At 42.0% G+C, this 26,951-nt stretch overlaps 1 protein-coding gene across 20 annotated transcripts in view; it reads left to right on the top strand.

Moving 5' to 3' along the window:
- Nucleotides 1-26,951, top strand: part of ADGRL3 (adhesion G protein-coupled receptor L3) — a 1,214,649-nt gene that overhangs the window by 604,479 nt on the left and 583,219 nt on the right. For all 20 annotated transcript variants that reach the window (XM_069740657.1, XM_069740660.1, XM_069740665.1 and 17 more), the window contains 2 exons: nt 4,216-4,319; nt 8,689-8,874. In XM_069740657.1, coding sequence (XP_069596758.1) covers nt 4,216-4,319; nt 8,689-8,874 — 290 coding nt within the window. The remainder of the gene's footprint in view (nt 1-4,215; nt 4,320-8,688; nt 8,875-26,951) is intronic.

Below are 26,951 nucleotides of genomic sequence, written 5' to 3' on the forward strand. Positions count from 1 at the left end.
ACCTCTCTTCGCTCAGGACCCCGGCACTGTCACCTGCTCCTCGTGCAGCTCCATCTTCGGCACTGACGTTCAGCAGAGGGCGCGCACTGACTACGTCACCGCGCCCTCTCACCTGAGCGTCACTGCTGAAGACAGAGCGACACCCGGACCGAGGAGCAGGTGACTATCGCGCAGCGCAGTGAAGCGCTCACCCTCCCCATATACCTGGTCCTGGCGCTGCGTCCCTGCTTCTTCCCCGGCGCTGCATCTTCTTCCTGTATTGAGCGGGCAGCGTCACCGCTCATATACAGTAATGAATATGCGGCTCCACCTCTATGGGGGGTGGAGCTGCATATTCATTACTGTATATGAGCGGTACCATGTGACCGCTCAATACAGGAAGAAGATGCAGCGCTGGAAGAAGCAGGGATGTGCAGGGACCGCGCCGGGAGCAGGTAAGTATAATTACACAGCCCCCGCTCCCCCTCCCCTGCCGACCCCTGGGTATGACACGAGTATAAGCCGAGAGGGGGAATTTCAGCCCAAAAAAATGGGTTGAAAATCTCGGCTTATACTCGAGTATATACGGTATTTGGGAAAGATGAAAGAAATTATGCATTTTTTTAAATTATTTAACCCCTTCATGACCGGGGGATTTTTCATTTTTCCTTGTTCGTTTTTCGCTCCCCTCCTTCCCAGAGCCATAACTTTTTTATTTTTCCATCAATATGACCATGTGAGGGCTTATTTTTTGCGGGACGAGTTGTACTTTTGAACGACATCATTGGTTTTAGCATGTCGTGTACTAGAAAACGGGAAAAAAATTCCAAGTGCGGTGAAATTGCAAAAAAAGTGCAATCCCACATTGGTTTTATGTTTTTGCTAGGTTCACTAAATGCTAAAACTGACCTGCCATTATGATTCTCCAGGTCATTACGAGTTCATAGACACCAAACATGACTAGGTTATTTTTTTATCTAAGTGGTGAAAAAAAATTCCAAACTTTGCTAAAAAAAAAAAAAAAAAAAAAAAATTGCGCCATTTTCCGATACTCGTAGCGTCTCCATTTTTCATCATCTGGTGTCGGTTGAGGGCGTATTTTTTGCGTGCCGAGATGACGTTTTTAATGATAGCATTTCGGTGCAGATACGTTCTTTTGATCGCCCGTTATTGCATTTTAATGCAATGACGCGGCGACCAAAAAAACGTAATTCTGGCGTTTCGAGTTTTTTTCCCGCTACGCTGTTTAGCGATCAGGTTAATACTTTTTTTTATTTGATAGATCGGGCGATTCTGAGCGCGGCGATACCAAATATGCGTAGATTTGATATTTTTTTTATTGATTTATTTTGATTGGGGCGAAAGGGGGGTGATTTAAACTTTTATGTTTTTTTTATTTTTTTCACATTTTTTTAAACTTTTTTTTTTAACTTTTGCCATGCTTCAATAGCCTCCATGAGAGGCTAGAAGCAGGCACAACTCGATCGCCTCTGCTACATAGCAGCGATCTGCTGATCGCTGCTATGTAGCAGAATTGCACGTGTGCTGTGAGCGCCGACCACAGGGTGGCGCTCACAGCGACGGGCAATCAGTAACCATAGAGGTCTCAAGGACCTCTATGGTTACAATATACAAGCATCGCCGACCCCCGATCATGTGACGGGGGTCGGCGATGACGTCATTTCCGGCCGCCCGGCCGGAAGCGGTAGTTAAATGCCGCTGTCTGCGTTTGACAGCGGCATTTAACTAGTTAATAGGTGCGGGCAGATCGCGATTCTGCCCGCGCCTATTACGGGCACATGTCAGCTGTTCAAAACAGCTGACATGTCCCGGCTTTGGTGCGGGCTCACTGCGGAGCCCTGCATCAAAGCAGGGGAGCCGGCATCGGACGGTATAGTACGTCCGATGCCGGTAAGGGGTTAAAAAATATAAACCTGAAAATTGTGAAATGCATTTTTAGTTAGCCCCCTTAAGTCAAAAAGACCATCTTTCTCTACCAGATTTTCACATCTAGCGGCTGACATTTTTGACCATTCTTCTTTACATACTAGCTCTAGCTCAGGGAGATTGGATGGAGAGCTTCTGTGAGCAGCAATTTTCAAGTCTTGCCACTGATTCTCAATAGAATTTTGGTCTGAACTGTGACTGGGCCATTCACACACACATATGTTTTGCTCTAAACCATTCCTTTGTAGATCTGGCAGTATGTTTAGGGTCATGGTCCTGCTGGAAAGTGAACCTAAGCCCCAGTCTCACGTCTTTTGCAGCATCTAGCAGGTTTTCCTCCAGCATTGTACTGTATTTAGCCCTATCCATATTACCATCAACTCTCTGTCCCTGCTGAAGATCATCCCCAACAGGTGGACTCAATTTACAAATTATGTGACTTCTGGAGGCAATTAGTAACTCAGGATTTAATTTACAGTTATCATCACACTACAGGGGGCTAAATACAAATGCATGTCACAACTTTCAGCTTTATGTTTTTAAAATAATTATGTATAATTACACCTTTACACTTCGCAACTAGTTGCTACTTTGTGTAGGTATATCAAATACAATTCCAATAAAATACATTGAACTTGGTGGAAAGTGGAAAAGTTTACAGGGTAGATATGGTTAAATAATCCAATAAATAGAAGTAACTCCTCATAATGTATCAAAACACCTAATTATTTATTGCATTACAGAAAACAAAATGAAAAACATTATTACATGAAAGGTGAGATCCAGAGTGCAATACCAGAGACAAAACACATACACCAAAAAATGAGTGTACCAGACTCAGTTTCCCATATGAAATCTAGATGATATGTAGTATGTACAATTAAAGTTCATTGCTAAATGATCTTTCTCAATAAAGTGCTATGTGCCTGTGGAATAAAGAGAAAAGATTATATTGACATTGCTATAAATGGTATCTCTCAATGTTAAACACTAGATCAGATATACCACATTACCTGTCGGATCCACATGGATTCCATATAATGCGACCAGTTGCATAACATTTTGTAACAATAAATAATCGTCTTGTTATTGGGGTGTTTGCAGAGCGCAGTTATAATGGAATGGCATGAGGAATACAGGAGCACAATCCACCTAGATTACTGTATCACAATTAGAGTAGGCAATGACCATTAGCATAGTGAACAATATTACCATGAAGTTAATGTCCCCGGTAACACCTTGACGCGCGTTTTGCGTAGCTTTCTCAGAAAATTTCTCTATATTCTCCATTCTGTCAGTCCACGGAAAACGGACTGCACTCAGATGGATCATATATGTGCAGTTCGATGGTTTCCACAGACTCACTGATTTGCAGTGATTTTCGGACATGTGCATGCGCCAATAGAATAATATTGGTTCGAGTGCGGTCTGTTGCAAATGCCTGATAGGTGCAGAAAATCTGCAACATCAAATACTCATCATTGGACCTTAGTTTGATTTTATCTTGTTTGCACTTGATATTGCAAGAACATTTTATGTGTTTTTTTTACATCTGCTTTTTAGTAAAGACATAACATTTATTATCTGTATTTTTTACACTTAAAAGAAGTTTGTTACTGGTACCACATGCGGGTATACATTTACAGATTCAGCTATTTGATTATATTGCATTTGAAGTAGTCATTACCTCCAATTAGTAGTGATCACTCAAAGGCTAAGTTCATACAAGCATATAAATAATCTTTTTCATTTTCCTTAAGAAAAAAATACATTTTTCTCATTTATCTTGCAGCCCAAATGGCATCTGTTTTTATACATCACAAGTTATTATTATTTACAAGATAAATTCCAAATAAAAGATAACAATTGAATGCTATATGTTTGATCTGTATAGAATCCGATTTTTTTCTTTGCACACCCATAGACTTGAATAGGTGATTGCCATGCGAAAAGCTTTGAAGACTATTTTTTTGACACGTAGATATTATATTCATAATAAAAAGGGCATCTGAAGGTTCCGATTGAATAACATTAGTCCGAATGCTGTCAACACTTGAATAGAAAATACGTCATCTGCCTGTAGCCAAAATCACACTTCATATTGTAACTGCACATTTGGGCTTCTCATGAGTCCAACAGATACAAAATGTATCAATCATTATCAGATACCTTGTGAATGAAGGACATGACTTTGCTTATTATGTGATTTCTTTATTAATCTTTTGATTCACCATTTGTAATGTGTCTGTCTGCAGCTGTTTTTACCATACTTGTATGTTTCTGGTTTAGGCGTTGCAACATATACTTGCATTGCTCCAGATGGAGTATGGAATCCACTAGGACCTGACCTAAGCAACTGCTCATCTCCATGGATCAGTCATATTGCACAAAAGGTGAACACTTTTTTTCAGTCAGATATTTGTAATGGAGCAATAATTAATCTTCTGCACCGAAAATACTTCTTGTCCTAAGTCCCTCCAGTGAGTGTGCGTACCTATTTTGGGCACTCATGAGCTGAAGGCTTCCCCCACCTGCCAATGCCAGTAGATATCAGCAACAAATGTTGGGTGAGTTGCAGATCATCACAGTGGCATACATAAAATTCATGGGGACCTGCAAGCAAAAGTTTTAACTAGCTCCTACCTTTCAAAAATAATAATTTGACAGAGTAGGTGGGGTCCTATCTTCCAACCTTTATAAACATGTATTGCCTCAGATACATAGTAATTATGCCTCTAGTTAAGCTCCTTATTGTTCTCATTAATTAAACCTCTTTCATAGCCATATAGAGTTTGATGGTCTCAAAAATGCCTCCATCCCCAAAAACACAGTATAATACCCAACACCTGTCAGCATGATGGGCCCACAGCCATCACTCAGTGTGATAACTCCATATACTATCATTAACCCCACAGGCCTCCACACAGTATGATGGCCCCTCAGTTTGATCCTCCCACAGCCCCTCAGTATGTTGCTCCCAAAGCCCCCCTGAACACATTATATTATGGTTCGCACAGTTCCCTACACTGTATGATGCTCCCACAGCCATGACTCGGCATGATATCCCCACACAGTATCATTGTCACCACAGCCCCTTATATGGTATGATTGCCCCTCAGTATGATGTCCCCACTCAGTATGATGCTCCTACAGCCATCACTCGGTATGATACTCCCAAACAGTATAATTTCCTTCACAACCCTCACACAGTATGATGGCCACTCAGTTTGATGCTTTCACAACCACTGCGGCCTCCCGCACTGCTGGGCCTTGCGCCGGCTCCGCCCCCCTTCTGCCATGTGACTGAGGCCTAGCAGTCGCCGACGGGGCCCGCCCGGCAGTAGGATTCCTCCCAGGCCGGGGCCTGCTGGCCCTGCTACTCACCAGCGCCCAGCCTGGAGGGTCCCTAGAGGGGCTCCTGCGCCTGCGGGGGGCCCTGGGAGCCATATTGGGTGACAGCCTTTCTGGGGGCCTGCATCGCCGGTCACGCCGCTCCGACGGTGAAGCTGCTGCTGCCACCGTGCCCCCACCGAGGATCCCTGACACTTGCGCCTCCAGCCAGCCATCAGGGTGAGAAGCAGCCGCAGCCCTGAGGCTCTCCAAGACTCTGTCCACAGCCGACATGGTAAGTGCTGATGCTTCGGGGCTCAGAGAGCGGGAACTGACAGGCCCCACCCCCAACTAGCCCCATAATACCCCCGTCCCTAATCCCTCCCCCTAATTACCCTAAATACCCACCTCCAACCCACTGTCATGTTGGCCTCCTCTCAGGCCTTGGGTGAGGGGGTTGGGCGGCCTTGCTCCGGCCATTTCTTTATATGAAGAACTTATATTTCCTTTTCATATGGTACTACTTAGTTCATAAAACCTCATTATTTGTGAATTATTGCATTAGCTTTTTAGATGCACAGCTTTTGTATCACAATTGTTGTATCTTCTTTGTTAATTAAACTAAGATGCATCTGGAGAGGAAAATGTCCCCAATTGAATTATGTCCCCAACTGAATTCCATCTATAGTTCTGTGTTTATTCGTTTCAAGGGCTTTTTGGAGAAGTGATATCTTTTTGCATTAATACAAAAATTTGTACACATTTACAGTATTCATAAAGTATTTACTACTCATAGTACAAATATACAATTTATAATTGCTTTCAATACAGGACATTGAAACAACAGTACGGTGCAAAAGCTTTATACTGGTGTGGAAAAAGTGCTGCAACATAAGAATGCATTCCATACTAGCAGTGTTAATAGTTTACTTTTTATCAATTAACAAAATACAAAATTAATGAATAAAAGAGAAATCTAAATCAAATCAATATTTGGTGTGACCACACTTTGCCTTCAAAACAAACTAAAAGCATCAATTCTTCTAAATACACTTACACACAGTTTTTGAAGGAACTTGACCGGAAGGTTGTTCCAACAATATTGGAGAACTAACCATGGATTTTCGGTGGATGTTGGCTTGTGCAAACCCTTCTGTCTCTTCATGTAATCCCAAAGACACTCGATAATGTGGAGATCGGGGCTCTGAGAGGGCCATATCATCAATTCCAGGACTCCTTGTTTTTTGTGCTGAGGATAATTTTTATTGATATTGGCTTTATATTTGCAGTCGTTGTCCAGCTGCTGAAAAAATTCTGAGCCAATAAGACGCCTCCTTTATGATATTGCATGATAAATAAGTATCTGCCTGTATTTCTCAGCATTGAGGACACCTAGAAATGAATTGTGTTGAAGATCTTAGACCCATGGAAACTTAGTGCAGCAGATAAAAGGCACATCATGCTTACTTGCCTTCAAAATTAGAAAATGTTCAGCAGTGCCATCAGATTAGAAATGGCAGCAACCAGTGGTACCCAGCTACACCCATCTACTGTTTTAAGAAGTCTGGCCAGAAGTCTTAATGGTAGAATTGCAGCCAAAAGCCACATGGAAGAAACACCAAGTGACTCAACAAAGCATGTAAGAATATTAACTGGGGGCAGAGAAACAGCAGGTGCTCTGGCCTGATAAGTCAAATTGTAAAATATATGGCTGTAACAGAAGGCAGTTTGTTTCCCAAATGGCTGAAGAGTAGAGATGGGCGAACCTGAACAGTTCGGGCATGGACACCGAACACGGACTTCTCCAGGAAGTCTGTGTTACTGTTCAGATTCGGCCCCCGAACACCGGGTGTTTGTCACGCTCTCATGTGCATGACAGCGTGGCAAACACGGTTTCTGATTGGTGGTAAAATCATTACCACCGGTCAGAGAGAGGCCGTTCCCATGCTGTCAGGGTAGCAAACACTGGATGTTTAGGCCCCCCATTCACTGGTCCGTGTTCAGGTCCGGGTTATGTTGTGGTACGCAAACCTGAAGTTGTGTTAACTGTTCGGCCGAACCCGAATGACCCATACATCCAGGGTCTGCCCATCTCTACTGCATAGCAATAAAGAGTGGCTGCAGGCATCAAGGAAGCATCGTGGAGGTTCTTTACAAGTTTAGGGCTGAATTTCAGCAAACGAAATTGGGAATTTGGGCAAACTAATGGTGTCCTCAATGCTGAGAAATAAAGGCAGATAATTATACATCATGCATGTCAAGCAAAATATTGATTTGATTTAGATTTATCTTTTGTTCATTCCCTTTGCATGTATTAATTGCCAAATAAACTATTAACACTTCTATTTTTTAAAGCATTCTTACTTTGCAGCATTTTTCCATCTACACTTAATAAATAAATAAATAATCAAAATTAGGGTCTGCTGGAGATGACTGCTGATGTGGAAAGGACATGGAATGGTAATGTTGTCAAAAACGTTCTACTGCCGTGGGATAAATGATAGAAACTCTGCCCATGATTGTCTTACAATTCTGATTTAATTCCAAGTGGTATAGAGCCAGGATACATCAGTAGTAAAACACAGTAGGTGTTTTACGGCATAGGGTTTCAGTAAAACCATAAATATCTCGACTTGGTCCATAATGTCCTATTGATGCCAATTTAAATCAGTGGAGACTAAAAATCACATATTTATATATACATCTGTATAAAACCCTCAGTACTATCACCGTTTTCTCCCTTATAGAAATGACAAAAGTTTTAAAGCAGAAAATACTAAATTTCTTGCATGGCACTTGTATGGACCTCTATGTAATATAGTATTAAAAGACATATTTGGTCAAAAATATGGTGCCTTAGGGAACTTTGTCAGATTGGAGTGGGAAGAACATGGAAAATATCACACATAGAGAAGGTCTCTCAATACAGTGTTTCCCCTATTTCATTGATACGAGTGAACTTCAGGAGTTGTTCCGTAGATGTATTTGTAGTATTCACTATTAATTGCAACATGCTTGTAAATTTGTATTGTTTACTGTTGGTTGCCTAGGTTACCAGCCAGCTCAGCACTTTATCAGTGGTGTCCGGTTCTCTTGGCGACGAGTGCAGTGCTAACAAGCTTTTTTTTGTATAGAGCTTGTAACCACTGGCAAAATAACCACCTTCCGTGCCACTGTGCTCCTCCGATGCTACAGAGGAAAGGTTGCCTTTGCTCGCAGCATCAGAGAGCTCACAATTCGGGCCAGTGGCTCAACAATTCAAGGGGTTCAAAATATCAATCAATCAGGAGCACACCGTCCCCCTCTCTCCACCATCGGATAGCAGGAAGGCAGGAAAACAGTGCGCTCCTGAATATTGACCATGAGACAGCACCTGTAAGAAATACTGAACTTTTCGTATCATTTATTAATTTATTGAAAATATTATTTCAGCTGAAGTCACAAGAAACAGCAGCAAACATTGCAAGAGAGCTTTCAGAGCACACAAGAAGTCGTTTGAATGCTGGAGATATTACCTATTCTGTCCGTGCCATGGATCAACTGGTGGACTTATTAGACGTACAGCTAAGAAATCTGACTCCAGGTGGAAAAGATAGCGCAGCTCGAAGTCTAAATAAGGTAATTTTTCATTCTGATTGTATTTTTTACCATCCTAAATGGTTTAAAGGGAACCTGTCACCCCGTTTTTTCAGATTGAGATATAAATACTGTTAAATAGGGCCTGCGCTGTGCGTTACAATAGTGTATGTAGTGTACCCCGATTCCCCACCTATGCTGAGAAATACATTACCAAAGTCACCGTTTTCACCTGTCAATCAGGCTGGTCAGGTCAGGTGGGCGTGGTGACATCGCTCTTTTCTTCCCCAGCTTTCCGTTGGTGGCGTAGTGGTGTGCGCATGTCGCAGTGACGAATCCACTGTGCGCACATTTTCCCAAAGCATCTCGGCTTTGGGAAAATGGCCACCGCGATCTCTTCTGCGCACGCGCGGCATCCCGCGGCCATTTTCCTGAAGCCCCGTGCAGCAGAGCACTCCATCTGCGCACGCGCGGCCCCAGGAAGATGGCCCCCCCACCGATGAAAGGGATAATAGCGCAGATCGCGCGCTGTTTCTTCACGTGCGCGCAGTGGATTCGTCACTGCGACATGCGCACACCACTACGCCACCAACGGAAAGCTGGGGAAGAAAAGAGCGATGTCACCACGCCCACCTGACCTGACCAGCCTGATTGACAGGCGAAAATGGCGACTTTGGTAATGTATTTCTCAGCATGGGTGGGGAATCAGGGTACACTACATACACTATAGTAACGCACAGCGCAGGCCCTATTTAACAGTATTTATAGCTCAATCTGAAAAACGGGGTGACAGGTTCCCTTTAAGATATGTTCACACATTCAGTTTTTGCTGCGTTTTTTTTTCCGTGAAAAGAAGCAGCCTCTTACTGTTAAGTGAATGATATTTCTGAAATCTCATACATTTTCTGCTTATGTGTTCCTTCCAGATTCAAAACAGTTTCATATCTGCAGCATGTCAGTTCTTTCAGTGTTTTTCACCTATTTAAATGAATGGGCTAAAAAATGCACCCCAAAAAAACACTGTAAAAGTGCACATATCTTATGCAGTGTTTTTCTTGCTAACACTCCAGTAGTTTCAACAGAAAATATTGAACAGTTTTACATACCCTTAGGAAAAATTATGCTTTTGTAGCATTCTTTTCAGACATTACTATCTTTCAAATGAAAGAAAATCTAGCTCCAGATTTTAGCTACCCCATTTGAGAACAGCATGATGTGTGGGCAGAGACCCTGATTCCAGTGCTATGTCACTTAGTAAGCTGCTTGCTGCAGTTTTGATAACATCATGGTTTTATCTGCTACAGATCTACCGGTTCTAATAAGTGCTAAGCCCAGATTGGCAGCTTTGGGTGTATAAGTAGAGAGCTGACAATCAATGGTAAATCGGGGGTTATACAAAGCTCATAAACATGAAGAAATACATGGCAGCAGATTTAGTAGTCATCTAATGATAATCTCCTGCTGATAAAACATCTGCCTCTGCACTTGGAGACAAAGGTTTTCTGAAAATGGAAAACGCCTTTAACTGTCTACTGAATCCCTTATGAGGCATGTTTTGTCGTTCTGAGAAATCTCAAATGAACAGAAATTCAGTTTGAAAAAGAAAAAAAAAAACAACAGATTTTGGTATGTGCGCATGGAGTTTTTTTGCAGCGTTTTCAAGGAGAAACTGGGCAGAACCTCCAAGTCTTGAGGAGGATTTGGGCTCTGTGCATACAGAGTATTTCAACTAGTTTTTATACAGAAACTGAGCGGAAATTCTCCAAATCCCCCGACAAATCTCCAAACTCCACTTTGAGTGTGCACTCCGATTCTATGTTCTATGTGCTCACTGCGCACTGAATTTTCCGAGCGGAAATTAAGCGTAAGCTGAGCAGAAACCTTCCAAATCCTTCTCCATTACTCAAAAAAAAACATAAAAACTTTGAATTTCTGCTCCGAAAACTCAGTAGCTGGTGAAATTCTTTTGATTCCCATTTAATTTTTCAAAAACGGTAGAAAAGAACCTTGTCGTTTTTGACATCTCTTTCTTCTAAGTCATTAAATGCAAAGCTGGCTGTGATCGCTGTTTATTATTCTGCCTTCAAAGTATTTCAGTTTCTGTAAGAATTCTCGCTGCATATCAATGTTTCTAGCGTTTGTTTACTTGTAGAACTAACAGGTACTTAATTATTCTGCTGTTAAATACCGTACTTTAGTTGTTATATTTTGTGTAAAGTGGTTATTCCACAGAAATCTTAATAAATGCAAATAAAGTCTGAACGTGGTGGGCATGTTAATGTAGGTTTTCTAGCTCTGGTTGGAGGCTGTGATGAGGCAAGGATATCATTTGCATATGTTTCTTATCAACGTATTAGAGCATTTCCGCCTTTTTCCGCCCCGGACACGTGCAGAAGATCACCCATCGGCAATGCTGTGATTCGTCACTATAAGGCTGCCGTCACACTATCAGTATTTGGTCAGTATTTTACCTCAGTATGTGTAAGCCAAAACCAGGAGTGGAACAAATAGAGTAAAAGTATAATAGAAACATATGCATCACTTCTGTATTTATCACCCACTCCTGGTTTTGGCTTATAAATACTGAGGTAAAATACTGACCAAATACTGCTAGTGTGACGGCAGCCTGAGAAGCACTACATTTTGATCCTAAATTCTGTATTTTTTTCATGTAAATGTCAATATAATTGACCTCCAGCAAAGCTCCTTCTTTCCACCAGTACGGCTTCTTCTCTTTTTCCTTTTTTTAAATTCACGTATTTTGAGAGTAATTACTAGTGATGAGCGCGCACTAAAACTCTTGGGTACTTGCTACTCGAGTTGAGAAAATCGTTATGCTCGGGAGCTCGACCCGAGTAACGAGTGTAATGGAAGTCGATGGGAAACTCAAGAATTTTTGCAGCTCCGACCTCCCCCCAGAGGTCTAAAAATTGCTGAAAATGATGGAAAGAGTGCTGAAATGGCGTTGGAACAGCGTGGGGAAGACCCCTGGAAGCATCTCTGTATCCCAGGTATGTGCTGAGAACACTGTTGTCAGAGTTTTACGCCACTTTAACGGACTGACAGTAAAATATACAAAACCCCACTTAAAACATTCCTTCCAGGATAATGACTTGTATATACGTCAAAATAAATAAGGTAAAAAAAACTTGCTCCTCCCCACCTTGGGCTATGTTCACATGCAGTGTTTTTGCTGCGTTTTTGCACGTTGGAATTGCTTTCAATGGTGAATTAAATTTTCAACAGGAAATGTAATTTAAGCATTTTAACCCCTTTCTGATGTCAGACGGGATAGTACGTCCGACGTCAGAAGCCCCGCTTTGAGGTGGGCTCCGGCGGTGAGCCCACCTCAAAGCCGCAACATGTCAGCTGGTTTCAACAGCTGACATGTGCCCACAATAGGCACGGGCAGAATCATGATCCGCCCGAGCCTAGTAACTAGTTAAATGCCGCTGTCAAACTCTGACAGCGGCATTTAACGCACGCTTCTGGCCATCGGATCACGTGACGGGGTCAGCAGTGCATCGGCATGACAACCAGAGGTCTCCTTGAGACCTCTATGGTTGTTGATGCCAGATTGCTATGAGCGCCACCCTGTGGTCGGCGCTCAAAACAATGCAGCAATTCTACTTACTACATAGGAGGGATCTGAGCATCGCCTCTATGTAGCAGAGGCGATCGAGTTATGGCAGCTTCTAGCCTCCCATGGAGACTATTGAAGAATGCCAAAAGTAAAAAAAGTGTTTAAAAAACTAAAAAAACATAAAAGTTCAAATCACCCCCCTTTCACCCCATCACCCCATTCAAAATAAAACAATAAAAATAAAATCAAACATACACATATTTGGTATCGCCGAGTTCATAATCGCCCGATCTCTCAAGAAAAAAAATGACTAACCTGATCGCTAAATGGTGTAGTGAGAAAAAAAATCAAAACGCCAGAATTACACTTTATTAGTCACCACGACATTGCATTAAAATGCAATAACGGGCGATCAAAAGAACATGTCTGCACAAAAGTGATAAAATTAAAAACGTCAGCTCGGCACGCAAAAAATAAGCCCTCACCTAACCCCAGATCATGAAAAATGGAGACACTACGGGTATCGGAAAATTGCGCAATTTTTTTTAGCAAAGTTTGGAATTTTTTTTCATCACTTAGATAAAAAAGAACCTAGACATGTTTGGTGTCTATGAACTTGTAATGACCTGGAAAATCATATTGGCAGGTCAATTTTAGTATTTAGTGAACATGATAAAAAATATCCAAAAAACAATTATGAATTGCATTTTTTTTGCAATTTCACCGCATTTGGATTTTTTCCAGAACAAGGTATGGTAAAATCAATGGTGCCATTAAAAAGTCTTACTGCCACACCTCACCGTAGATGAATTGCAGATAAGAGCAGTATTACTGTAGCATATAGAAGGGATTTTAACTGGCCCTGAAAATATTTTTTCTTGTATATGGCAGCAACAAAGTCTGGAGGAACGCAAGTAACACTGGCAGCTTGGATGAATTTCAGAGTACAGATTACCATAAGAAACTTGAATCGGTCAATGAGTCCATGGAAAAAAGCAACAGCAGCAAGGTTTAGAAATTATAAGACAATAATCCCTGACTAGATGCCTGTCAAATGCTATACCTACTGCAACACCTCAATGTAGACAAATTGCAGATAAGAGAGATAATATTGTAGAATATAGAAGGGATTTGAACCTGGTCCCGAAAAGATTTTTTCTTGTACATGGTAGCCACAAAGTCTGGGGGAATGCAAGTAACACTGGCAGCCTAAAGGACTATTTCATCAACCCTACTGGGGAATATAGTGGAGCGTTTCACATCTACTCAGCCTGATATGGACTATACTAGGATCTTCTGTACTTACTGTACAAACTCTCTTGTTCTGGCTGTGAAATCCTGAGAACTTCCTATGTGACGACCACGTGACAGCCGAAAACAAGGCACTAGATCATATGCTAATAGAACCCATCAGCTCTTTTGGTTTAAAAAATGCTTCCCTCAACTAGAAGGTGAATCCATAGAAAAGCATTTTTCCCATTACTAAGGAGTGGGTCTCCTACACTGGTAAAATGTATACACTAAGTGCAAGGGATGCCAAAAATTAAAAGTATTAAAAGTAGGCACTCCAATACCTCTTTAAAAAGATGTACTGGAGGGCCTCATAAAATATTTTTTCCCATTATTAAAGGGAACCTGTCATCAGGAATAATGCTGTTAACCTGCACATATGGGGTTAATCTGAAGGTTAACAGCGTTATTAGGCTGTCCAGCACGTGCACACAGCCAAATGCCGCTGGAAGAAAATTATCCTTATTCTCCCCACCAGCATTTGGTATTCAGTCATGGAGGTGGGGGCGGTGCTGATTGAGTTATCGCTCTAAGTATATAGAGTATCCCCAGCCCTGACTGACAGAGGGCGCAATTACAGCACCACTCTTTATACTCAGAGTGGTGACCAAACCAGCGCAGCCCTCGCCCCAATGACTGAATACCGAATGCTGGCAGGGAGAATAAAGATCATTTTCTCCCCACTGTATTTGGCTGCTTGCAGGCACCGGACAGCATCATAACGCTATTAACTTGTAGATTAACCGCATATCTGCAGATTAACAGCGTTATTCATGGTGACAGGTTCCCTTTAAGGAGTGGGTATCCTAGACTGGTAATGTCCATGCACTCACCCCAGGGGACTATACATACAGTGGGTCAAAAAAGTATTTAGTCAGTCAGCAATAGTGCAAGTTCCACCACTTAAAAAGATGAGAGGTGTTTGTAATTTACATCATAGGTAGACCTCAACTATGGGAGACAAACTGAGAAAAAAAAATCCAGAAAATCACATTGTCTGTTTTTTTATCATTTTATTTGCATATTATGATGGAAAATAAGTATTTGGTCAGAAACAAAATTTCATCTCAATACTTTGTAATATATCCTTTGTTGGCAATGACAGAGGTCAAACGTTTTCTGTAAGTCTTCACAAGGTTGCCACACACTGTTGTTGGTATGTTGGCCCATTCCTCCATGCAGATCTCCTCTAGAGCAGTGATGTTTTTGGCTTTTCGCTTGGCAACACGGACTTTCAACTCCCTCCAAAGGTTTTCTATAGGGTTGAGATCTGGAGACTGGCTAGGCCACTCCAGGACCTTGAAATGCTTCTTACGAAGCCACTCCTTCGTTGCCCTGGCGGTGTGCTTTGGATCATTGTCATGTTGAAAGACCCAGCCACGTTTCATCTTCAATGCCCTTGCTGATGGAAGGAGGTTTGCACTCAAAATCTCACGATACATGGCCCCATTCATTCTTTCATGTACCCGGATCAGTCGTCCTGGCCCGTTTGCAGAGAAACAACCCCAAAGCATGATGTTTCCACCACCATGCTTTACAGTAGGTATGGTGTTTGATGGATGCAACTCAGTATTCCTTTTCCTCCAAACACGACAAGTTGTGTTTCTACCAAACAGTTCCAGTTTGGTTTCATCAGACCATAGGACATTCTCCCAAAACTCCTCTGGATCATCCAAATGCTCTCTAGCAAACTTCAGACCGGCCCGGACATGTACTGGCTTAAGCAGTGGGACACGTCTGGCACTGCAGGATCTGAGTCCATGGTGGCGTAGTGTGTTACTTATGGTAGGCCTTGTTACATTGGTCCCAGCTCTCTGCAGTTCATTCACTAGGTCCCCCCGCGTGGTTCTGGGATTTTTGCTCACCGTTCTTGTGATCATTCTGACCCCACGGGGTGGGATTTTGCGTGGAGCCCCAGATCGAGGGAGATTATCAATGGTCTTGTATGTCTTCCATTTTCTAATTATTGCTCCCACTGTTGATTTCTTCACTCCAAGCTGGTTGGCTATTGCAGATTCAGTCTTCCCAGTCTGGTGCAGGGCTACAATTTTGTTTCTGGTGTCCTTTGACAGCTCTTTGGTCTTCACCATAGTGGAGTTTGGAGTCAGACTGTTTGAGGGTGTGCACAGGTGTCTTTTTATACTGATAACAAGTTTAAACAGGTGCCATTACTACAGGTAATGAGTGGAGGAAAGAGGAGACTCTTAAAGAAGAAGTTACAGGTCTGTGAGAGCCAGAAATCTTGATTGTTTGTTTCTGACCAAATACTTATTTTCCACCATAATATGCAAATAAAATGATAAAAAAACAGACAATGTGATTTTCTGGATTTTTTTTTCTCAGTTTGTCTTCCATAGTTGAGGTCTACCTATGATGTAAATTACAGACGCCTCTCATCTTTTTAAGTGGTGGAACTTGCACTATTGCTGACTGACTAAATACTTTTTTGCCCCACTGTATATATATAAAACATTGTTCGAGGTAGGCCTCTAAAAATTGTCACTGCGGACATCATAAGCACCTTTAAAAAATTTATAGCGAGGGTAGCATGATCACCCTGTTGATATCATGGTGGACACAAAAAAGACTAAATCCTGAAGCGAATACCCATGTTTAGGTGGGAAGGGGTACATTGGAATAGACCAGAAAAAAAACAAAACTGGATTTGAGTTTATGTTCCGCTGCTGTCAACCAGTGGTGTACAGAAGTCTAGCCCAATCCAGGCCTTGTTCATTTTGATAAGAATCAGCCTGTCAGAATTTTCAGTTGATAGATGGATGTGTCTATTGGGTATAATACCCCTGGAGGCACTAAAAATCCGCTCTGACAAAACACTAGTGGCAGTCCAGGACCTCCAAGATGTAGAGAGACAGTTCATGCCACATATCTAGCTTGGATAATCAATAGTTGTAAGGCACAGAGAAATCACTGATGATGCTTGTACGACCGCAAGATACTCCTTCAACATCTTCCAAAACTTTTCTCTCCTTGTCAGAGTATCCCGTGCATCAGGCCTGGGCGATGGGAAGGTCTGAGAAAACTGTCCCAGACCTTTGACAGTGTTCCCCTGCCTCTGCTGCCTCTGGTGTGCATCTCCATATTCTCCATTCCTTGGTTGTCCGAGGAACTGTGACCTCTGCCGCCAGCATTGTCAGATAGGATTTTTTCAAGCCTTCTGGTACTACAGCATTTTATTAGACCTCTCCACCATGGGAAGGAGAGATGTTCTCCTTGTAATGTGGGTCTAGAAGGTAGAAGGCTGACAAACAGTAATTAGTGTTGGCCAAAATGCGTACAACACAAGGGTCACGGGAAAGGCAGCAGAACATAAATTTAGCCATGTGTGCCAGAATGCCAACAGCCTGTCCCCACCAAGAGGGGGACTGTCCATGTTGTCCTCCTCATCTTCAGGCCATCCGCGCTGAACAGACAAGATGAAGGTTGTGTAGGTACTACCATCTCTAGTGCAGGCAACCAGCTCCTGTTCCTCCTCCTTCTTATTAGCACCCATTGGTTACAATTAATCAGGCAGGAATCATTGCCAACGTTAATTTACCTAAGCCTATGCCAATGGTTAGATTAGCTGCACCATTTTACTGTGTGACTATCTGTTGTTTGTCTTCTACACAGCTCAGCTGTCGCCAAAGCTGGTGGCCCACACTTGGCTGATCATCTCCTCATTGCACTGTAATACTAATGCTGCCAAGGCTGCGCTACACTGACAGACATTTCCTTTTGTGCCCTATATATTGTCTTCATTATAACATGTGGCTTCTACTGCTGTCACTGCCACTGACCATCTACAGAAGCAACACATCTCTTATTGGGGCTACTATTGCTGGCCCTACACTGCAAGATATTTCCTTGGCTGACCCTTAATATTTTGTCACCATTCGACTTCTAACGATGCCATTGCCACTAAACACCAACACATATCTCCTGCACTTGTCTACTGTGTTTTATATTTACACTGTACTGTTCCTGAGAAGTGTACTCTTGAGAGTATATACAAACTTGTTCCCAAATAGCTCCAAAATAGGGCTATGTTTTTGTATGGCTTGTTGATAATTACTTCTTTACTTTGAAAATAGCTAGCCTGTTCTTAATTCTTTAAAAAAGGAATAGTTTTTGGACAGCTTTATATAAACCCTTTGTAAATATTTATCTGTTTTGAGAACAGCTATCCTGTTGCTCATCCCAAAAAATGGATATTTTTCATACTTTTTTTTTTTAAAGCCATTACTTCTTCACTTATAAAAAATAACCTATTTCTGTTCTCTTAATAAAAAAATAATTTTTGGACAGCTTGTAGTGATGATCGAGCACTGAAAGGCTCGAGTGCTGGGTACTCGAATTGAACAGGTCAGACAATCGGACAGGCTCAACTCAAGTACCAAGTATAATCAAAGTCAATGTGAAATGCCTTTTTCTGTGCTGTTGTGTATAATTGTGTGATTCTTCAGAATTTCTATTAGTCTATGCCTGATGAAGAGACCTGAGTAGTCTCGAAAGCTTGCAATTTGTTACCATCTTTTCAGTTAGTCATTAAAAGGTATCAACCACTGAGGACTCTCAATTCTAAATGTGAAACTCAAGCATTTTTCCTGAAAATCCTAACAAGAGTGCTGGGAAGCAGGAAAATCGCTGAAATGGATGGAAATAGTTCTCGAATGGGATGGGAAAACCATGGAGAAGATGCCTGAATGCATCTCTGACTCCCAGGTCCCTGCTGGGAACAATGTTATCTGAGTCAATAAGATGAAAGAATAACACTAGTGCCCTCAGTGATAAAGGAAAAGCACAAACCAAGGAAACAAAGCAGCAGGCAAACTAAAGGTACCGTCACACTCAGAAACTTTACAACGAGAACGACAACGATCTGTGACGTTGCAGCGTCCTGGATAGCGATCTCGTTGTGTTTGACACGCAGCAGCGATCTGGATCCCGCTATGATATCGCTGGTCGGAGCTAGAAGTCCAGAACTTTATTTGGTCGTCAGGTTGACGTGTATCATTGTGTTTGACAGCAAAAGTAACGATGCCAGCAATGTTTTAACATGGAGCTAACAACCAGCGAGAACGATAAGTGAGTCGCCGTTGCGTCACTGGATCGCTCCTGCATCGTTCTGGAGTTGCTGTGTTTGACGTCTCTACAGCGACCTAAACAGTGACGCTGCAGCGATCGGCTCGTTGTCTATATCGCTGCAGCGTCGCTGAGTGTGACGGTACCTTTAGGATTCTGTGTGTCAAATCCAAGAAATAGGCCAAACAAAAAGATAAAAATATATATAGTTTGTCACACTAATCTTTATGGTGATCACTAGTATGCATAAATTATATATCTACTAAGATATACTATATCTACTAAGACAGGCAATTAACAGTAAAAAGAAAGCATTTGCACTACTAAAGCAGGATGGCACCATTGAAGCTCTAAAAAACTATAGGGAGAAAAATACTTTATCTAAAAAACTAATTAAAGCTGCCAAAAAGGAAACAGAGAAGCACATTGCTAAGGAGAGTAAAACTAATCCCAAACTGTTCTTCAACTATATCAATAGTAAAAGAATAAAAACTGAAAATGTAGGCCCCTTAAAAAATAGTGAGGAAAGAATGGTTGTAGATGACGAGGAAAAAGCTAACATATTAAACACCTTCTTCTCCACGGTATTCACGGTGAAAAATGAAATGCTAGGTGAAATCCCAAGAAACAATGAAAACCCTATATTAAGGGTCACCAATCTAACCCAAGAAGAGGTGCGAAACCGGCTAAATAAGATTAAAATAGATAAATCTCCGGGTCCGGATGGCATACACCCACGAGTACTAAGAGAACTAAGTAATGTAATAGATAAACCATTATTTCTTATTTTTAGTGACTCTATAGCGACAGGGTCTGTTCCGCAGGACTGGCGCATAGCAAATGTGGTGCCAATATTCAAAAAGGGCTCTAAAAGTGAACCTGGAAATTATAGGCCAGTAAGTCTAACCTCTATTGTTGGTAAAATATTTGAAGGGTTTCTGAGGGATGTTATTCTGGATTATCTCAATGAGAATAACTGTTTAACTCCATATCAGCATGGGTTTATGAGAAATCGCTCCTGTCAAACCAATCTAATCAGTTTTTATGAAGAGGTAAGCTATAGACTGGACCACGGTGAGTCATTGGACGTGGTATATCTCGATTTTTCCAAAGCGTTTGATACCGTGCCGCACAAGAGGTTGGTACACAAAATGAGAATGCTTGGTCTGGGGGAAAATGTGTGTAAATGGGTTAGTAACTGGCTTAGTGATAGAAAGCAGAGGGTGGTTATAAATGGTATAGTCTCTAACTGGGTCGCTGTGACCAGTGGGGTACCGCAGGGGTCAGTATTGGGACCTGTTCTCTTCAACATATTCATTAATGATCTGGTAGAAGGTTTACACAGTAAAATATCGATATTTGCAGATGATACAAAACTATGTAAAGCAGTTAATACAAGAGAAGATAGTATTCTGCTACAGATGGATCTGGATAAGTTGGAAACTTGGGCTGAAAGGTGGCAGATGAGGTTTAACAATGATAAATGTAAGGTTATACACATGGGAAGAGGGAATCAATATCACCATTACACACTGAACGGGAAACCACTGGGTAAATCTGACAGGGAGAAGGACTTGGGGATCCTAGTTAATGATAAACTTACCTGGAGCAGCCAGTGCCAGGCAGCAGCTGCCAAGGCAAACAGGATCATGGGGTGCATTAAAAGAGGTCTGGATACACATGATGAGAGCATTATACTGCCTCTGTACAAATCCCTAGTTAGACCGCACATGGAGTACTGTGTCCAGTTTTGGGCACCGGTGCTCAGGAAGGATATAATGGAACTAGAGAGAGTACAAAGGAGGGCAACAAAATTAATAAAGGGGATGGGAGAACTACAATACCCAGATAGATTAGCGAAATTAGGATTATTTAGTCTAGAAAAAAGACGACTGAGGGGCGATCTAATAACCATGTATAAGTATATAAGGGGACAATACAAATATCTCGCTGAGGATCTGTTTATACCAAGGAAGGTGACGGGCACAAGGGGGCATTCTTTGCGTCTGGAGGAGAGAAGGTTTTTCCACCAACATAGAAGAGGATTCTTTACTGTTAGGGCAGTGAGAATCTGGAATTGCTTGCCTGAGGAGGTGGTGATGGCGAACTCAGTCGAGGGGTTCAAGAGAGGCCTGGATGTCTTCCTGGAGCAGAACAATATTGTATCATACAATTATTAGGTTCTGTAGAAGGACGTAGATCTGGGGATTTATTATGATGGAATATAGGCTGAACTGGATGGACAAATGTCTTTTTTCGGCCTTACTAACTATGTTACTATGTTACTATGTATGTTACTAAACATATGTTTCCACTAATAAATATGCAAAAGTAGCATGCCGAGTACAGCATTGGCATGCTGAGTGCTTACTCCACTGCTTTAAAACACATGCCCAAGAAAATATCAATTGCAATATCCAATTTGAGCTGCAGTATTTCAATTCAATAACTAAATATGATAGAGAGATTGTAAAATACAGCACTTGAGAGATGCTATGAGAGATTGTAAAATACTGCACTTTATATTTAGTTATTGAAATTGAAAACTCAAATTGGATATTGCAATTGATATTTTCTTGGGTATGTGTTTTAAAGCAATGGAGTACTACTGTACTCGGCATGCTAATTTTGCATTTTTATAAGTGGGAATGTATGTTTAGTAAATATCTAATTTATGCATACTAATGTTATCAGAGTATTAGGCTGTGTGCCCATGATCAGTAATTCTAGCATTCTGGATGCAGCATATTTTATTTATTAAACTAATAAATAAATAAATGATTGAAACACAATGTGAGATCCTCCCTATTTTTTGATAACCAGCCATGGTAAAGCAGACAGCTGCGAAGGTATATTATCAGGTTGGGAAGGTTCATGGTAATTTGGTTCTTCCCAGCCTAAAAATACACAGTTTTGGGGGAGGAGAACAGATAGCATTTGAGGACATTATTGGGTGGGGAAGAAATTTGATAATACAATTGGGGGGGGGGGGGAGAAGAAATAGCATTTGAGGACACAGTTTGGGGAGAAAATAACATTTGAGGACTCAAATAGCTGGGAAGGTAGAGAAAAAATTGCATTTGAGGGCACAGTTAGGGGATGAAGAGGTAGCATTTGATGACAGCTTGTGGCGGAGCAAATAATATTAAAGTACACAGTTTTAGGGGAAAGAAATTGCATTTAAGGACACAATTTGGGGGAGAAATGGCAACTAAAAACACAGTTTGGGGAGGGAGAAGAAATAGCATTTGAGGACAGAATTTCAGGGGGAGAAAAGAAATTGTATTTGAAGACACAGTTTTAGGGGAAGAAGAAATATGATTTCAAGACACAGTTTAGGAAATGAGGAAGAGATGGTCCCAGACACAATATGGGGAGGGGAAGCAAGAGAAATTTTAGGACACAATATGAAGAGCAAGGTGGTGATGGGAATGTAAGAGGTGGGACACAGTATGAGGAACAAGGGGAGAATATATGCAGACACATAATGGGGAAAGTGGTAGGGGATGGTTGCGGACAGTATGGTGAGTGAGGGATGGGTGCAGACACAGTATGAGTGTAGGGGATCTGTGATGAGGCAGTATGGAGAGCGAGGGGGTAAATATGTGAGGAGAGAGTATGGTTAGCAGGCGAGATGCAAGAGGAAATAGTATGAGGAGAGAGGGGGAATAGTGTGAGGAGACAGTATGGGAGGGGAGAAAAGTGTGAGTGGGAACAGAATAGAGGTTGAGTAATGTGGGGGGTATCATGGGGGACATTGTAAGGGCACAGCCAGGAGGGGACAGTAAAAAAAAGGTAGTGTGTGGAGGGCATGTGCCATAAGAGGGACAGTGTGCGGAGTAAACAGGGAATATAGGGGCAATCATTTATTCAGAGGCTCAGCGTAGGGCAGATATTTTTTATTCAAGAGCATTATAATGACACTGCTATTTTTAAGGTTATCGTGTGGGGGTGTGCTGCACAAGACCGGAGAAGATGGAAGTCTACAGAGACGGGTTGTGGATGAGAAAAGTCATCTTGGTGTCTGGACAAGATGAAGAAAAAAAAAAGAGAACTCCAGAGACAATGTCATCTATAAGATACCTGGATGTCAAACATATTTTTTGTGATACTGACTAATTCTCATCAGTACTGTGGTTCCTGTATGGTCCACTGTTGTGAATTCTGCTCTTGGGCTCCCTCCAGGTGGTTATGAGTGGTAGTGCTGCGGTAGTTGGATCGCAGCATTTATCAGGTGTATCCATTTTTTGTAATTTGGGCTGGGCTATTTAAGTCCTGCTTTATCCTTTGTCAGTGCCAGTTGTCCATTGTTTTTGGAGGATTCACATCCATTCTTGGTCTCTCCTTGTCTGCTGTTTATTTCTTCAAAGATAAGTTCTGGCCTTGTTTTTGCTGTCCACCTGCTGTGGACCTTATAGTCTGTGCATTTTCTTGTTTTGTTTTGTCCAGCTTTGTCTGTGAAGGATTTTTTGCAGCCTAGCTGTGTCTCTGGAGATGCAGATATACCCTCCATGTCTTTAGTCAGATGTGGTGTTTTGTATTTTCTGTGGTGGATATTTTCTAGTGTTTTTATACTGACCGCATAGTACTCTGTCCTATTCTTCCTTTTTAGCTAGTATGGCCTCCTATGCTAAATTCTGATTTCATTTCTGCGTATGTCATTTCCCTCTCCTTTCACAGTCAATATTTGTGGGCGGCTGTCTATCCTTTGGGGATTTTCTCTGAGGCAAGATAGTTTTCCCGTTTCTGTCTTTAGGGGTAGTTAGTTCTTAGGCGGTGTCGAGGGGTCTAGGGAGTGTTAGGTACCCCCCACGGCTACTTCTAGTTGCGCTGCTAGTTCAGGGTTTGCAGTCAGTAAAGGTACCACCTTCTCCAAAGTACGTCTCATGCTGCTCCTAGGCCACCAGATCATAACAGTACAACTGGCCAACAATGAGTTAAATGCATCTCAGAAGAAGGGAAGGAAGCTCTTGATCCGTTTTTTTCTCTCCAGTCTATTCTGTGTTCTCTTCCCTCTTAATCTCTGGGTGGCTACGGAACCTACTATTAACATGAATGTTCAGGAGTTAGTTTCTCGGGTGGATCAGCTTGCTGCTAGGGTACAGGGTATTTCAGATTTTATTATTCAGACTCCTGCCTTAGAACCTAAGATTCCCACTCCTGATTTATTTTTTGGTGACAGATCCAAATTCTTGAATTTCAAAAATAATTGTAAACTGTTTTTTGCATTGAGACCCCGTTCTTCTGGTGATCCCATTCAGCAGGTTAAAATCATCATATCCTTGCTGCGTGGTGACCCACAGGATTGGGCATTTTCCCTGGAATCTGGCAATCCTGCTTTGCTTAATATTGATTCTTTCTTTCAAGCATTGGGGTTATTGTATGATGAGCCTAATTCTGTGGATCAAGCTGAGAAGATCTTGTTGGCCCTGTGTCAGGGTCAAGAAGCGGCAGAGTCGTATTGCCAGAAATTTAGAAAATGGTCTGTACTGACTAAATGGAATGAGGATGCCTTGGCGGCAATTTTCAGAAAGGGTCTTTCTGAATCCGTTAAAGATGTTATGGTGAGGTTCCCCACGCCTGCTGGTCTGAGTGATTCTATGTCTCTGGCCATTCAGATTGATCGGCGCTTGCGCGAGCGCAGAGTTGTGCACACTGTGGCGTTGTCATCCGAGCGGAGCCCTGAGCCTATACAGTGTGATAGGATTTTGTCTAGAGCTGATGACAAGGATTTAGGCGTCAGAATAGGTTGTGTTTTTACTGCGGCGATTCTGCTCTTGTTATTTCTGATTGCCCTAAGCGTACAAAGAGAATCGCTAGTTCTGTTACCATCAGTACTGTACAACCAAAATTTCTGTTATCTGTGACCTTGATCTGCTCATTATCGTCATTTTCTGTCATGGCATTTGTGGATTCAGGTGCCGCTCTGAATTTAATGGACTTGGAATTTGCCAGACGTTGTGGTTTCCCCTTGCAGCCTTTGCAGAACACTATTCCTTTAACCCCTTCATGACCTTGGGATTTTTTGTTTTTCCGTGTTCGTTTTTCGCTCCCCTCCTTCCCAGAGCCATAACTTTTTTATTTTTCTGTCAATTTGGCCATGTGAGGGCTTATTTTTTGCGGGACGAGTTGTACTTTTGAATGACATCATTGGTTTTAGCATGTCATATACTACAAAACGGGAAAAAAATTCTAAGTGCGGTGAAATTGCAAAAAAGTGCAGTTCCACACTTGTTTTATGTTTGGCTTTTTTGCTTGGTTCACTAAATGCTAAAACTGACCTGCCATTATGATTCTCCAGGTCATTACGAGTTCATAGACACCTAACATCACTAGGTTATTTTTTATCTAAGTGGTAAAAAAAAATTCCAAACTTTGCTAAAAAAAAAAAAAATTGCGCCATTTTCTGATACTCGTAGCGTCTCCATTTTTCGTGATTTGGGGTCGGTTGAGGGCTTATTTTTTGCGTGCTGAGATGACGTTTTTAATGATAGCATTTTGGTGCAGATACGTTCTTTTGATCACCTGTTATTGCATTTTAATGCAATGTCACGGCGACCAAAAAAACGTAATTCTGGCTTTTCGAATTTTTTTCCCGCTACGCTGTTTAGCAATCAGGTTACTGCTTTTTTTTAATTGATAGATCGGGCGATTCTGAGCGCGGCGATACCAAATATGTGTAGATTTGATATTTTTTTTATGGATTTATTTTGATTGGGGCGAAAGGGGGGTGATTTAAACTTTTATATTTTTTTTATTTTTTTAACATTTTTTTCAACTTTTTTTTTTCACTTTTGCCATGCTTCAATAGCCTCCATGGGAGGCTAGAAGCAGGCACAACTCGATCGCCTCTGCTACATAGCAGTGATCTGCTGATCGCTGCTATGTAGCAGAAATGCAGGTGTGCTGTGAGCGCCGACCACAGGGTGGCGCTCACAGCCACCGGTCATCAGTAACCATAGAGGTCTCAAGGACCTCTATGGTTACAATGGAGACGCATCGCCGACCCCCGATCATGTGACGGGGGTCGGCGATGACGTCATTTCTGGCCGCCCGGCCGGATGTGGTAGTTAAATGCCGCTGTCTGCGTTTGACAGCGGCATTTAACTAGTTAATAGGTGCGGGCAGATCGCGATTCTGCCTGCGCCTATTACGGGCACATGTCAGCTGTTCAAAACAGCTGACATGTCCCAGCTTTGGTGCGGGCTCACCGCGGAGCCCTGCATCAAAGCAGGGGATCTGACCTCGGACGTACTATACCGTCCGAGGTCAGAAAGGGGCTAAGGGGGATTGATGCTACATCGTTGGCTAAAAATAAACCTCAGTTTTGGACACAGCTGACCATGTGCATGGCGCCAGCCCATCAGGAAGATTGTCATTTTCTGGTGTTGCATAATTTGCATGATGATATTGTGCTTGGTTTTCCATGGTTACAGCTACATAATCCGGTGTTAGATTGGAAATCCATGTCTGTGACTAGTTGGAGTTGTCAGGGGGTTCATGATCATGTTCCTTTGATGTCAATTTCCTCTTCCCCCTCTTCTGAAATTCCTGAGTTTTTGTCAGATTTCCAGGATGTATTCGATGAGCCTAAATCTAGTTCCCTTCCACCACATAGGGATTATGATTGTGCTATTGACTTAAATCCAGGTTGTAAGTTCCCTAAGGGTCGACTTTTCAACCTGTCTGTGCCAGAACATGCCGCCATGCGGAGCTATATTAAGGAGTCTTTGGAGAAGGGGCATATTCGGCCATCTTCTTCACCATTGGGAGCAGGTTTTTTTTTTGTTGCCAAGAAGGATGGCTCCTTGAGACCGTGTATTGATTATCGCCTCTTGAATAAGATCACTGTCAAATTTCAATACCCTTTGCCCTTGCTTACTGATTTGTTTGCTAGGATTAAGGGGGCTAGCTGGTTTACTAAGATTGACCTTCGAGGGGCATATAATCTTATTCGTATTAAACAGGGTGACGAATGGAAAACTGCATTTAATACGCCCGAAGGCCATTTTGAATACCTGGTGATGCCATTCGGACTTTCTAATGCCCCATCTGTGTTCCAGTCTTTCATGCATGTTATCTTTCGGAGTTATCTTGATAAATTCATGGTTATATATTTGGATGATATTTTGATTTTTTCCGATGATTGGGAGTCTCATGTGAA

This window comes from Ranitomeya imitator, chromosome 1 (assembly GCF_032444005.1).
Source record: "Ranitomeya imitator isolate aRanImi1 chromosome 1, aRanImi1.pri, whole genome shotgun sequence".
Classification (NCBI taxonomy): domain Eukaryota; kingdom Metazoa; phylum Chordata; class Amphibia; order Anura; family Dendrobatidae; genus Ranitomeya; species Ranitomeya imitator.